Genomic DNA, 15,391 nt, shown 5'->3' with positions numbered 1-15,391 from the left:
GTGCAACTCCAGGGAAGGAGGTGGAGATAGTCTGGAATAAAGTTAAGCCTGGGAAGAGGGAGGAGTGGGGAGAAGTTGTTTTTATTGTCTTTCTCATTATCCTGCTTTGGTTTTATTATTAATAATAATAAAAAAATAGTGTTCCCCAAGTCGAGTCTGTTTTGCCCGTAGCGGTAACTTCAATGATCTCTCCCTGTCCTTATCTCAAACTTTGAGCCTTTTTGTTATATTATCTCTCCCCCATTCCCTCAGAGGGTGGGGAGAGTGAGTGAGCAACAGCATAGGGCTTACTCTCAAGTGGGGCTAAACTATGACAACAGAAAAGCATAATAACTAATATGTACTTTCAAAAAAAAAAAGGATTAGACTTGTGGGTTTGAATTGTATGTGAAAAACAGTGACTTAAGTTGTAAGTGTTTGTATGTGTGTACATGCCTAATATGATGGCATGATATTCTTGATATTCTTACAATTAGTAGAAGCCAAAAGTAGGATTATTGAATAAACCCTGATAATGTATTTTTCAAATATTTCATTCTAGCACATCAGTAAGATGAAAGAAATAGTCTTGTTTCATGGACTTGGCGGTTTTTTTTCAAGCATGTGAATCTGAGCAATGACCACTTTTCAACAGAAAATCATGTACTAAAATACTTCAGAGCTAAATGTTATTCACTCTTTCTGTTTATAAATGATGGTGGTTTTTAAAGTCTTTTTTTCAAAGCTCTAAAGTGGTTTTAGCCTCTAGCTCGCATTGACTTGGATAAATTCATATTGGAGTTCAGATGCTAATTTATGTGACTGCTTTTGAAAACAATTAAATTTAGGTCAAATCCTTTTTTTGTAGGGGCATCCATTAACTCTGCCTTTAACTCTGGGAAATCTTTGTGTTCACAGCCTCTGTTCTTTAACTGACATTTTTTTCTGACTGAGTCACCTGCCTTCAAGTATGGAGTTGCCAAATAAAGTGCTTTCTTTAAGAAGCATGGATATGTTGCTCGTGCACCGCAAATAAATGCTGTAGAAATCTAGCATCTGATGATGCATTTACTTTTTTGTATTTTTCCAGGGGAATTCCGGCCTGGGGTTCAGTATTGCTGGAGGAACAGATAACCCACACATTGGGGATGATCCTGGGATATTCATTACTAAGATTATACCAGGAGGAGCTGCAGCAGAAGATGGAAGACTCAGGTAAAAGCTGACTCATTATCTATGCTTGGAAATATAATGCATCATAATTATAAATTATTCTCTAGGAGTCAAATGCAAACTGGGTCTTTCATGGGGTCAAGGGAAGGAAAGGACATCTCCTTTCTGCTAAGGTAGGAGAGCTGATTTAAGTTGCTTAATGCAACTGAACAAGGTTAGTTAGGTCCTGTATGAAGGGGCATTTCCTGGTGTCACCTCCATCTTTGTGCCAGTCATTTAATTTAGTATAAAAGGCAAGACTGGGACAGGAGGAGGAAACAAACATATCAGCGTGAAAGTCTTCTCTGCTTGGTCTTTGTATGTTCATGGCCGAAGAACTATGCATTGGTGGAAAACATGAAGGCTATCAAGACTTCAAAAACTACCGAGCCATTGCTAAATAGTCATAGCTATTTGTAGACACTTCCTGTTATTTGGCTGCAGTAGTAAAGTGTGCTTACCGCTATTCCTGAATAATTTTTTTTCTCTGTTGAGGATGTGATGGCTATGCTTTATATTCTGAGTCACTTCCAGAGCAGTCTATTCCTGTAGCTCCTGAGATGGATACACAGGTCACTTGTTGGCCTTCTCAAATCCACAGTAACACATCTCTTAAACAAGACAAGCAACAGAAGTGCTTGTTCTTCACTTTCCTTATGGACTGAATGCAGAAAGGCTTCCGTCTATCACAGAGACCATCACCCATCTGTCAGTCGTGAACCTGCTGATGCTCCAAAAAGGCAATTTAACTGGAAAGACTTGGGATGAAATTCTGAAGCTTTCATGATCTCAGCATTGGAATCTAAGCTCTGGGAGCCTTTGCCAAAAACAGATGGTCTAAAATTCATGAAATGTGACCAGATGGTAGCAATAACTTTTTTTCCCAAAGCCTTTACATTTAATTCAAAGTTAAAAATAGAGGAAGTTGGCCAGTTTTTAGAGCAAGATTTGGACATTTCTTATATGAGGTTAGTAATTTGATTTTGGAAACGATTCTTATTTTTAGTGTGATAGTGATGAGGAGTCATGGTGGTTGGCAGTACCTGAAGAATTTACAGTGTAAATAAGATTGCAGACAAAAGGACTAGGAATAATCTCCTGTAACTTTATGACTAAAATGTGTTTATCTGAGCTATCAAAATGCAACTGTCTAAGCTAGTCATCTTAGAGTCTCCTAATAATCAGTGAAGAAAAACCTAAGCATTTCTAGGTTGTGATTCATCTCCTTCTAAAGTCAATGTCTAAAATAGAACAGAAGAATGATATCTTAAAAGGGCCTATATTTTCACTGGTGACTCAAATGAAAAGGAGTTTCTTCAACTAGTTCAGCAGTAGTGATCTATACTGTAAATGTTTGCATTGTGCCAGATGAGCTTCATGCAGAATGGCATGAGGAAACAGCAGTATTTGGATGTCAAATTTGACACAGTGAGCAGCACCGGGGGTCTTCAACTTGCATCTACCTTTCTACAAATATGAAAGAATCCCTTGAAAAAAAATATATTTTTTAGAGTTTTTAATTACTTTTGAAAGCTTTTTTAGTTTAAGCTATTAAGAAGGAAGAAGCCATTGCAGTATTTTGTCATGCTATCTTTGTATGAAATCAAATATTTCATAACTCATTGCTATACTAATTAACTACTGTAAATTTAACTCATGATTATTTAGTAATTACTGTGTTGTAAAGGTCTTAGCAAGACGTTCTAAATCCACAAAAATAGCATACTAATGCAATTCATTAATCCATATTAAGATTAGAGATGGCACACTTTGTATTTTGTAATAGAAGTTTAGTAGTACAAGTATAGTTGTCTTATTACTAAGACTTAGAAAATATTCTTAGAGTATAGAATTTGTTAGCACATTTTGAAGTAGAATGTTATAATCAAGAAGCCAACACAACCAACACAAGCATATATTTGGCACGGTCGTTTTTCCTGTTCTCATTTGTAAACATAGATTTTACACAGATTCCTCCTTTCCTTGTTTTATCTGGTAAGTGGTTTTCACTTTACTACAATGCTAGCAAAGACATAATCCTGTCACGTTTTAGGAGCACTTGAAAATGTATTTATCAGTGATCATTACTGATATGCCACTGAAGAGAAGAGCTATCCTGGGGCGGTCTCCACTGACTTACATGACAATTAATTTTACATAACAGAGAGTTTATCAGCAAAGGCTACTATATAGGAGAAAAAGCTCAACAACATACAGTAACAACTGCCAAGAATTGCGATAACCTAGGCTCCTAGCAAAAGCACAATTATGAGTTACCCTGAGAATGGGAGACTGGTGTTTATCAACAGAAAAACCCATTTTTTGCCTCAGACTCTGCCTGCAGATACTCTGTATTGTGTAGCAGTGTGGACTGTTTGAACTGGCTCCCAAATCTACTGTCTGTTTTTCAATCATGAAAGCCTGTAAAAACACTTCTACTGTATTTTACATGAAGTCGCTGTGATCTAATTTAGCTTCAAATAGCGAGACTGCAAAAGCAACCTGCAACAAATGGACTTAATGCTACAGACCCTTCTGAATATTTTAAGTATATATATGGGCTGGTAAGTGGAGGAGCAAGTCAGCTGGAGTTTCTTGTAAATATAACAAAAGCAGATGCAACCTCCTGCACTTGGGAAGCAGTAACTCTCCAGTGGGCCATTTATAGTTACAAGTACATAAATTCCAGGTATAAATACCTGATGGGAGGGAGTGAAGACAAAGGAGCCAGACTTTTATCAGCAGTGCCCAGTCACAGGGCAGGAAGCAATGGATACAAAACACATGAAATTACATCTCAACACCAGGAAACACTCATTTACTCTGAGAGTGGCTGACTCTGGGCAGAAGTTTCACAGAGAGGTTGTAGAGTCTCCATCCTTGGAGATATTCAAAACCTGACCAGACATGTTCCTGTACAGCCTGTTCTAGCTAACCTTGCTTCAGCAGGGAGGGTTTGACGAGGTGATCTCAAGAGGTGCTTTCCAGCCCAACTGATAACTGTGATTCTGTAATTTGCACCTAAGTCAGCAGTGCGCCCTGGCAGCAATGAAGGCCAGCATGGAGGTCAGCAGAGATGCACAGAGAAAGGACTGGAGGCAACAGGCACACATTGCAATAAGGGAAATTCCAATTGAGTCTGAGGAAAAAAAAAATCTTTTTAACGAGAGTAGTAAGGCACTGTAACTGGTGGTTCAGTGAGATTATGGGATCTCTGCTTCAGAGGGATTCAAAATTCATCTGGGCAAAGTCCTGAGCAATGTGATTGACCTTACAAGTTGGCCTTGCTTTGAGCAGGAGTTTGGACTAGATGACCTCCAGAGATCCCTTCCAACCTGAATTGTTCTCTGATTCTTTAGATTATTCTTATATATAAAACCTCTGCATATATAAACATGAGAGTGGAACAAAGGTGATTAAGTTACTAGGGTTTTTTTTCCTTTAGTGGAGAATAGTACTTTCATTGAGAGTAGGTAAAATGCATAGTGTGGGTTTGGATTGTTTCATGGCCCTTATCTCTACTTAAAAACCAGTAAAAGTTATTAGCCACTTTAGACTACATTCATTTTAACAAAACACTCCTGTTTTTGAAAGACTTCTTAAACTTTCAAATATTAAGCACAGAAACACAGAATCACAGGATATCTCAAGTTGGAAGAAACTCCTAAGGATCATCGAGTCCAAGTCCCTGCTCCTTGCAGGACTACCTAAAACTAAACCATGTGACTAACAGCATTATCCAGACACTCCTTAAACTGACAGGCGTGGTGCCGTGACCACTTCCCTGGGGAGCCTGTTCCAGTGACAACCATCCTCTCAGTGAAGAATCTTTTCCTAATGTCCAGTCTGAACTTCCTCTGATTGCAGCTTCATTCCTTTTCCTCGTGCCCTATCGCTGGTCACCAGAGAGAGGACATCAGCACTTTCCCCTCTGCTGCTCCCCTTCAGGAAGTAATAACTACTATGTTTATATACTATGCTCCCTGAAATGCACTGACTTCTAGTACTAGTTTAAGAACCAATATACTGCAAAATTTAGATTTTAGAAGACATTTTAGGTAAGTAAACTAAGTCCTAATCTTGCAAAATACAAAGCTGTGGAATCTTTTATGACATCCATATAATATATAGAAAGTAATTTAATATATAGTAAATAATTTCATGGAATAAAAATAATTTTATTTCTTTGGCTAAATATGAATATAATAAACTTGGGACTAACTGAAAATTAGGTTTTTCTGAATGCTGCATACCATATTTCTTTGAAGCTTTGATTTTCAAGTCAGTGGCAGAGAACATAAAACCTCCAGAAGTAGCAACCATTCCCACTGAGTTGAAGGAGAATTTCTCTCAACAGTTTGATCTTTTAAGACTTTTGATGCATAAAAACTTCTGCTTCTATCTCACAAATGTCAGTTGTCTATGGGCAAACATCTGCTTTTTAATAAAGAAGCTCTGAATTCAGATTTCCTTTTACTCTCTGGAAGAAAGAGAATTCCAGTAATTTATGGCTCAGTGCTTTTTTTTGTTTGTTTGTTTTACTTGAGTTTCTGTCAGAGAAAAAAATACAGTGCTTGGCTCAATTGCCTAGATAAAGCAAAAAACTTCAATATACTATCTCAGCAGTTCCTTCTATTGACACTTACTGATCATAAGTGAAATTTTGTCTTCTAAAAGGCGACACACATCTAAAAGATTCATCATACTCTGAAAACAAGAGTGATCAGCTTATGAAACTGGAAGCACGATGCAGTGGTATAATTTGAAAAAAAATGCATTGGTAAAAGAATAATGAAGAACTTTTAATTATGACCAAGTTTAAAAGAGCAGAGACTCCCAAAATTTATTACAATGAGGGTGATGGAACACTGGCACAGGTTGCCCAGAGAGGTGGTGGATGCCGCATCCCTGGCGACATTCAAGGCCAGGTTGGATGGGACTCTGAGCAACCTGATCTGGTTGGAGATGTCCCTGCTCCTTGCAGGGGGGTTGGACTGGATGGCCTTTAAAGGTCCCTTCCAACCCAAACTCCTCTATGATTCTATCAAATATGAATTTATTTTCAGCAATCGTAAACCAAAATTGTTTTGAGTCAAGAATCATTCTTTCTGTTTATAGCTTCTCACAGTCTAATTCTGGTCTTATGGTGGAGGCATTTTTCTCAAAACTCTTGCCTACATGAATGAGTGGTTCGTATGAGTTCCTCATCTATTGCTGTCAGCACATACGCTTTTCCTTTTTGCAAAGTTTGTCAAGTTTGAAAATGTGAATTTTAAAAGGTTATGGGACCTAAAAACCTAATAAAAGAGATTTGGAACAAGGATTCAAATCTTATGTTTTATACCAATCTCCTGGTCATAGGAATCTTACTGAACCTGTGATTCAAAAATCAGTTACTGCCTATGTGACGGAAAATGAACGAGTTTATTTGCAGGACTCTGAGATAGATTTGGACAGCCTTGAGCTTGAATTTCAAGGGTTAATGTTGCACCAAAGGTTATTTTGGTATTTGAGCCTGAGCTGTAGTCAAAAGGAAAGAGGGTTAATGTGAGGGGTGAGTCAAAGGGAAGAAAGTGGTTGTGCCTGGAGGCACACTGCCCTGGTAAGCTGCCCAGACCTGTAGCTGTTTCATTCATTCTTTATTCTAGGAAATCAGTTTCCAACCTCTTTCCATTTGTGAACCTATCCATTTTTCCTTAAGAGTGTGGATGTTTGTAAGAACTTAAGCACGTTGAGAAAAGTATTGATTGCAAGTTGTCTTTGGCAGACTAATCAGAAACAGCACACGTACCCCCAGCTGTCTGAATACCATAGGCTAAAAACTGGTAAAGCTGTGCAGTGTTTGTTTATCTTTCCTTTGTAAATGTGTCTTTCCTGATATTACTCTAATTACTGATTGTCAGGAGGTTTAGTATTGTGAAACTGCATCATTTTTAGGGCATGCTGTGTTGTTCTATCATCACCATAATAGTTAGCCCTGCTGGATTTTTTTTTCCCCCAGCTCTCAGGGTGATTTGGTGTGAGGAAAGGAACATAATACACATGCTAATGGGAGGAGACAAGAAGGGAAATAACTTGCCCTCAGTCATCTAGTAAATCAGGGGGAAAGCTTGGAATAGCATAGTGATTCCTTCTCTCGTATTTCTGTGCCTCACAGGCCTCAGTTAAATGCCTACTAGCAAAGGTTTTAAACAAATTAGATTTGTGTTCTCTTTATTTGTCAGCTAACCCACTGTGATGTGTCAAAGGATTATAAATTTTCCTAGGTATATGTAGCAAGAGAGGAACTCTGAAGATAAGACCCTTTTTCATGCAAATTCTGTTAATAAAAAAGAAAATTAATTTAATGGTGAAGATTTCATTCTGATCAGATTTTTAAAAAGTATTTTGTGTTTCACTAAAGATGAACCAGAGAGGAAATATTAAAATTTCATGCTATGTATTCAAAGCTTGAAAAGTGGAATTAAGAAACACACTGGTATAACTACTGTGTGCAGTTTACCTGGGAAACTCAAAGGAAAGAAGAAATGGAAAAGAGGAAACAGAAGCAGGTCCCCACTTGAGAGGGGGCAAATAACGGACCCCCTTCAGTCTTTGCCCCATGGGCTGTGCTGACAGTGCTTTGCCTCCCATGACAAGTCCAAAACCTCAATCCCTCCAGCAGCAGCAGGCACGCAGTTATTGCCTGTTGGTACCCATTTGTAGCTCTAGACTGCTTAGTAAGAGGAAGTGAATTGGGAGTGAGAACAGGATAAATTTAGGAGCTTTTTCGGATTAATGTGAAGAGCTATTCCCAGGAGAGATAATGTTCTTTACAAGTGTGTCATGTGTATCTAATCCAGCTTGGGCAAACTGGCTTTATTTCACCATCATTATATATCAAAACAGAAGTGTGTCTGCTTTGTGATTGACTGCCTAAGTCCCTGTTTGTTAACTTCTGATCTGGTATTAAGCCTATCAGTACCAGGTCCATACGCGTTGCAATGGCACAAAGCTTGTTCAGGATGTTATTATAATTACAGCGCTGCCGCAAAACACTGATTCATATCTGCACTGTTTACAGGCCTCTGACAATGCTATTAGTTCAGTACATAATTTAGTGGTAAGTTAATAAAGAGACATTCGCCCCATTAGCAAAAACATGCTTACAGACAATCATAAATTAGATTGTGAATTATTGACTGCTCACTCTGTCCTGGTTTGTGTTAGGAAGTTTGATCTTATTAACTCTGTCTGTGTATCTGTGCATATCATCCTTTGAGCTACTGGGGAATAAAAAAAAAAAAAGATAGAATTACTACAGGGGATCTGCATGAAAAAAAGGCAGGTCACAAAATCAAAATCCAATTTTCATACATTATTTTTCAAGTTGAAGATAGCTTACTATGACTCAAGTTTGAAATGGTCTACTTATTTTCATCAATGGAATATGTTACCACATATTTATCTTTTCTGTTGCTTTCACCATTTCACTTTCTCTTCAGCTGAAACTCTTTTTTCCTGTGTGAAGTTTGCATCCCTTATTTGGTATTGCAGAGCCCCAGCGTGTCTCTGAATTTGATTATATTTCTGCTTTTCCTATTCTGAAAATAATTTGGTAAGCTGTAAATATTCTCTTATGCAGTGCAAGAAAGGAAAGGGAAATTATATTTTAACAGCTGAATTCTCAGGGAAATAGAACAGAATTTAAGGGGAAGAAAAAGGTACCTCTCTGGCTTGAGGCATTTGGTGAATTTTAGGGACCTCTTTATAAACAGCAGTGATGGACATTATTGTAGAAGTTTTCTTTTATAACACAAAGGATCAGTTTCTTCCCCCATAAGTTTCTGAGCTGTTTTCCACTATTTGAAACCACTGCTTGCAAATAACACTTAAGCAAAGTAGTACGTTATTAGGGCTTCAGCTACACTTCAGCTACACTCTTCCAGTACCTCAAGGGGGCCTACAAGAAAGATGGGGATAGGCTGTTTAGTAGGGCCTGTTGCGATAGGACGAGAGGTAATGGTTTTAAAATAGAGGGGGGTAGATTTAGATTAGAAATTAAGAAAAAAATTTTTACGATGCGGGTTATAGAACACTGGAACAGGTTGCCCAGAAAGGTGGTGGAGGCCCCATCTCTGGAAGCGTTCAAGGCCAGGCTGGATGAGGCTCTGAGCAACCTGCTCTGGTTGGAGATGTCCCTGCTCCTTGCAGGGGGGTTGGACTAGATGGCCTTTGAAGGTCCCTTCCAACCCTAACCATTCTATGATTCTTTGATTCTATGATTCTATGATATAACGGCCATGGCACTCGGTATTTAACGCAGTGGTACTGAAATGGTTAACAGGTCTCTCTCCCAAGAGTTCCTTTAGTACCCATCCTGCCTGAAATTACAATCAGAGTGCTGTAGCAGCAGATCAGCACCATGCAGCCAAATCCAAGTGATTATTTCATCAACATGTTTGCACTTCTACTGCAGTTATGAATTTAAATAGCTCAGTGATAATTTATTTGGAGTAAGATGCCTTCTGTGGTTACATACCTTAGAAATCATCAGCTCTCTATGGAGTCTAGCGTTAGTCAAGGAAAAAATATTTCACATCTGTTCCTTTACTCGACAGGTGTAACCCTCTGGGGTACTGCTGAATTCTTCATTGCTTTCTGTTCCCATCAAACCTGAAAATAAGGTTTTGGATTAAAAAGAAACTGACTTAAGCTATCATTAAAAAAAAAAAAAAGTTCCTTATAACCAACAAAGATCTGATTCTAAAACTTCTGAGAAAAGCCTTGGTCAGCTTTTTGCTTCTGACAGGTAACCCACGGTGAGACAGTCTGTTCATATGCTGTCAAAACTCTGAGCTGTGGTTTGAATAAACACCTTCAGACTTTAGCCAAACTGTATTCCCTGACAGTACCTCATCACTGTTGTCACGTTCCTTACTCTACTTTTACTGCAGATGTCAGAGCACAGGTTTTAAATTTATTTCCCCATGGCATGAGAGTTTTAATACGAAAACTTGCAAGATGTGTGAGTACTTTGCATGTGTTGCTTACACTGTGCCATTCTGCATGTTACTTTGAATCATACAACTACAAAAAGCAAGCTTTTTATTTTTCTGCTTACCTATTTGCATTCTACTCGAAGTTGCAGCTAACTCTGTGTTAAGTGTGTAGCCTAATGGTACTGATGCTCCGAAGCTGCTGAAGTTTCTTACTGAACTTGAACTATGTGTTTTCTCCTCCTTATTTTTTTTTTTTTAATGCTAGACCTTGTTTGGAATAGCTACTCTCAATCAAACCAGAGCGGAAGGGAGGGTTTTCTACTTGTTAGTGCAAGCGCCTGGGAGGCAGGACTGCTTGGTTTTGTTCTCAACTTGCTATGCCTGATCTGTGGCAACACTTTTCTTCTTTTGTGCTAAAGTTTCCCCATTTGTAAAATGGGTATAGTGATCATTATCTTTGCCTCACGGGGGTTGTTGTGAAGCTTAAACGAGTTCATATTTGCAAAGCACTTTGAGAGCCCCAGATGAAAAGTGCTTGTAAAAATACTGAATCTGGAATTGCCTCCTGGGTTATCTGTTGTAACTGGTTTTCCTGCACAAACCTGAATACGCTCCAGCCAGTGCTAGTGTCAGTCGGGAGGATTTTAACTACGAGCAAGGAACAAGCGTGTAGTTTGGTGGATTTAGCAGGAAAAACCTATTTCAGTGCTGAGGAAGCGGGTCGTCCTTCCCTAGGCTGGACTCACCAAGGCCGGGCCCAGGCAGCTGCTCTCCCTCCAGGCTCTGGGCCTCCCAGCCCGGCACTGGAGCCAGCTCAACCAGAGGGCTCGGAGGAGGGTAAGTCAGGGCTGGGAAGCCATCCCTGCCCGCTACCACACCTACAGAGCCTGGCCTGGGGCATCCTCCAGTACCTGCAGCGCAGCCCCACAGCTGGGAGGAGCTCTGCAGCTTCCTGGTGCCTCCATTCATCTCAGACTTTACAGAGTTTTGTTTTTCTTTCCCCTTTCTTTATCCCAACGCCTTCCTCTCACAACACCCCACAGCTACCTACACCTCCTTTTTCTCACTCTTTGCCTTTCCACTGTCTCACTTTGGCCTCTGGCTTTGAAGGGCAGATGTGAAGACTGGATCTGTGAGCAGAAGTTTTCCTTCTGGCCACCATTAGAGGCTGCTGCCTCTGCCGGCTGCCAGAGCCGCCCAGATCCAGCCGACACGGGCTGGGCGCGCTGGGAGTTTCCGTGCGGGGTTGATAGTGGGAGTAGTTTCGGAAGGAAAGCATCGTACATGGCAGTGACAGGAGACGAGACGCAGAGAGACTGAGGATAACTGGGGAGTTAGAGAACGGACGGAGGAATGGAAAAATGTGGTAAGAGCAAAGGATACCGAAGCCGAGGGTCGAGCTGGATGAGAAATGCAGAGGGGGAAGAAATGCAGGGTGGGAGAAGCAACTTAATTTTGGGAGGGGGGTATAGAAAAAGGAAATAGTAGTTCCTATAGATCTCAGGAAAGAGGTTAATAAAGAAAATTTGACATGAGCTTGGGAAGCCTTCTGGAGGGCCTGCCAGCCCCAGCGTCCTGCCCACCCCCTGTGTCCCCCCTCCCCTTCCTGCCCCCTCTGCCAGCACCTAACTGCCTGCGTCTTCTGCCATCCCCTCACCCTGACGAGCTCCCAACCGAACACAGGCATTTAAACAAAACCACAGGCTCATCAGGCCTGCCCGCTGATCGATTTCTAGCCGGGCGTTTGGCCAGTGGCTGCTGACTTCACCTGGCAGAGCTCCTGGCCTGGATCACTTCTCGCTCGTCTGTTCAACACCATTTCAAACCTATTGATTTTAGTAAAGTTGTACTTATTTCCAGTAAGTTAAGGTAGGAATCTGAGGCTTGATAAGTACAAAATGGTCCTTTATGGGTGGAGAAGTGTTTTGATTTGTGTTTTATACTGGTGTATCTGGCAAAGGGAAGGGCTCATCCCCAACCGAGCAGCTTTACCTTGACACGTGTTTGTGATCGCAGTCCCCAACTCTGCTTGAAGATTATGTGACTTCTGCTGAGGGGAGAGGAGTCTGGCTTATGCAGGGGGCATTTTAAAAGGAATGATGTGTGAAGTGAAAGGCTACAGACTGTACAAAATTACTATAAGTGTGGCTTACCTAGCAAAGTTTACCTAGCAAAAAAGAGTTAATTTGCCTTGAGTTATGCCAGCCAAGAAATAATTGAAGGCTTGATGTCGCAGAAAATAATTTCATTATACATGGTTTAGAACAGCTGTACTTCCAAAAGCATCATATAGCAACAGAGTATCATTCTTGCTTTCAGGATGTTCTTGATGAAAGGGAAAAAAGGGTCCTTCTGTTATAGATGCACTCAGCCTTGACTTTTCCAAAAGTTTATAGTTCATGCTTGCGTCTGTGTGCAAATTGCATGGGTGTTAGCTACTCCTCCCTGAACCCCACATAGCTACACCCTGTGAGATGAGCTGCCATTAGCTAATAACTACTTCCCATTCCCAAAGTGTTTGTGAGGAGGTGAGGCTCTCTAGGAGGCATTAAAGCAAGTGGGATTTTGCTTTTCTGCATTGGGTTGATCTGTGAAGCATCCTTAACCCCTCTGAATTTTATCACACAAAAAGAATGGCACTTTTTTTTTTTGTAGTGTGCTCAACCTTTGAGTAGATAAGTGAGACATTTTAACTATATGGAGTTTGTTTTTTTTGCTAAGATGAGGGTGTAGACAATGATATTTGGAGTTGATGTGGAAGTTACCACTATTTTTAGCTCCTGGATATTATTGACCATGTTGCAAAAGGTCATCGTGAGTAAATTTTAAGTAATACCAAGTCAATACCATGCAGTGAGCATTCATATAGTTTACGAAACATCAGCTTTTATATAGCTTCAAATAATAGTAATAAGGTCAAGATATTGATTTTGAAATTAGTATTAGTTTTGAAATTTTAGTAACAAATTCACTCCTACAGCTAAGAATTGCCTTGGATTAACACCTTACTGAGTTTATTTCGGAAAGCAATAATTTAACACATAAATGCCTAGTGCATTTGGCAGTAGTAAATTTTTAAAAGTTTTCAATATATGTGGCAGTTTATTTAAATTATACAGTTTCTTTATTTGACTTGTAATTGTTTAAATAAGCTCTTTTTAAAGTTTCCCTTGCCCTGTGAGCATGTCTCAGTGGAGTGCTGGCTGTGTCACTGCAGAAAAATTTCCTATCTACAAATTTCAGGTCTAAAAACACTTCAGAATGCTATGCTAAAGCTGAGCAAACATTTCTTTCTTTAATACAAAATGAGGTCCAAATTGCTTTTCAGTGGCAAAGGGAAAAGAGTAAATCAGGGTTTCATTCACAAAAGCAGGTGCAAAATCATGTTTTAGCTCACCACTGAAGGGAAACCTGCATTCACCATCCTTCTCTCTCTGGGGAACATGAGCCCACATGTTCCAGAGCAGTAATCAGACCATTAAACTGGAGGGGCTATGAAATCAATGTATTTTATTATTTCCTTCCAGAGTTGCTTCATTTCCTCAAAGACAAGTGAATGTTAATTGGGTCAGAGCAACCTTGCAGTGAGCGTGCTGTTCTGAGAGTCAGGAAGAGGTTGTGGACCAGGGTCCCCTCCCTATGGATGTTTGGAGCACTGCTCAGGGGAGATCTTCCGTGCACCTGCACTAGCTTCCATTGTTGTTACGATTTCTGTAATATATTTAAAGATTTCATCAACTCATAGCAAGAGCTAGAATTTCTTTCTAGCCCTGTGACTGAGGATGCTTTCCTGAATAATGGGAGATTTTGACTGCAACTTAAGAAGAGCATTACATTATACAAAATGAAAGTTTCCGTGATGGAAGCAGAGGTAGTTAAAGTGTTTTTCTAGGAGATTATATTGGATAATAAGACAGCAGACAGTTTTGATTTTTGTTTCCCTGGCTGTCTAATCTTTTATTTTATTTTGTTCAATTTTATTTTAATTCAAAGCATAGTAGAATTAAATTTATTTTTGGCTTGACTGGAAAATTTATTCAGCATAAAACAATGCAATTTTTGTCAAAAAAAAAAAACCATAATAAAATCAACTTTGACCTGAATTGCTTTTTTCTTTTTCAGAGTTTGGTTATAAATCTGTAGATGTTACAGCCAAGAGGCATTCAGATAAATAGGAAGATGGGTGATGGTGTTTCCATCTCTGAAATTAAATCAATGTTCCCAGTAGTTCAGCTACATGCCTTTGGCTCGAAGAGTTTGTCTAGCAGGGCCTTTCTTCTTATGATGAAAAATCAGTTACGAGAGGTAAGACTTATGTCCTGTTTCCTAACTACAAGAGAGAAACAGGAGCAGTGTTTGCTGTTGCTTCTAACAAAAGGATTTTGGGACATCAAATGAAACCAGTAAGCAGCGGGTTGAAATATCCATAAGGAGATATTTATTTAACTGGTAGGAGAGCTGTGAAATTCATTTACAAGAACACTGCAGATGTTAAAAGTTTACGTGGGTTTTGAAAGCAGTTAAGCAGATTTGTGGAAGAAGAATCTATCCAGGGTTATTAAATGAAAAAAAAAAAAAAAGTAGCTCTGATTCAGCAAAGTCGAGAGGCGTCAGCAGTTGAAAATGTATTCTGGGTAAATATTGTGTTAACGCTTTTCCTTTACCATCCGGGAAAGAAACAGCAGGCGAGATGGACCCCTGGTCTGGATTATGGCTTCGTACAGCTTTTCTCTTTTCTGCGAGCAAACGCCTTACTCCACACATTTAGTCCAACCTTCCCTTCAATGTGATGGTTCAGGCAATAGGGACAGCAGTCTTTCCTTAGGGAAATGAATTGATTTCTGGGTGAGCCGCCTGGCCCTCAGCAGGGATGCAGTCAGTAAGGTTCAGCTGGGTGGCTCGGGTGCAAGCCTCCTCGATGACCATCTTGCTTTGCTGCCTAATTGTGTGTCTCTGCAGCAATCCTGCTACCAGGGGCCAAGGTCTCTGATTTGATTCTATAGGAGAGGTTTTTGCACTACAGGGCTGTGACTGTTCTTTTCTCTTTCTATTTTTATTCCTGTTGGTAGCCATTAACGGGCTCCCTCTTGAAACGAATCAGTGCACGGCAAGTTGTGCAGGGACTCAAGCTAGTGCTAAATGATCTCAACGTTGCAGAGCAGCATTAATATGGCCTTTTACCTGCGGTAACTGGCTGTGGACATATGGGAAACATTGAT

At 39.9% G+C, this 15,391-nt stretch overlaps 1 protein-coding gene across 8 annotated transcripts in view; it reads left to right on the top strand.

Moving 5' to 3' along the window:
* The window catches only part of DLG2 (discs large MAGUK scaffold protein 2), a 1,053,001-nt gene that overhangs the window by 697,142 nt on the left and 340,468 nt on the right, over nucleotides 1-15,391 (top strand). For all 8 annotated transcript variants that reach the window (XM_086739684.1, XM_086739682.1, XM_086739677.1 and 5 more), the window contains one exon: nucleotides 1,070-1,194. In XM_086739684.1, coding sequence (XP_086595810.1) covers nucleotides 1,070-1,194 — 125 coding nt within the window. The remainder of the gene's footprint in view (nucleotides 1-1,069; nucleotides 1,195-15,391) is intronic.

The sequence above is a fragment of the Chlamydotis macqueenii genome, chromosome 1 (assembly GCF_036417535.1).
Source record: "Chlamydotis macqueenii isolate bChlMac1 chromosome 1, bChlMac1.mat, whole genome shotgun sequence".
Classification (NCBI taxonomy): Eukaryota; Metazoa; Chordata; class Aves; order Otidiformes; family Otididae; genus Chlamydotis; species Chlamydotis macqueenii.
Note: the sequence above shows the minus strand (reverse complement) of the source record. Positions and strands in the feature narration are given on the sequence as shown.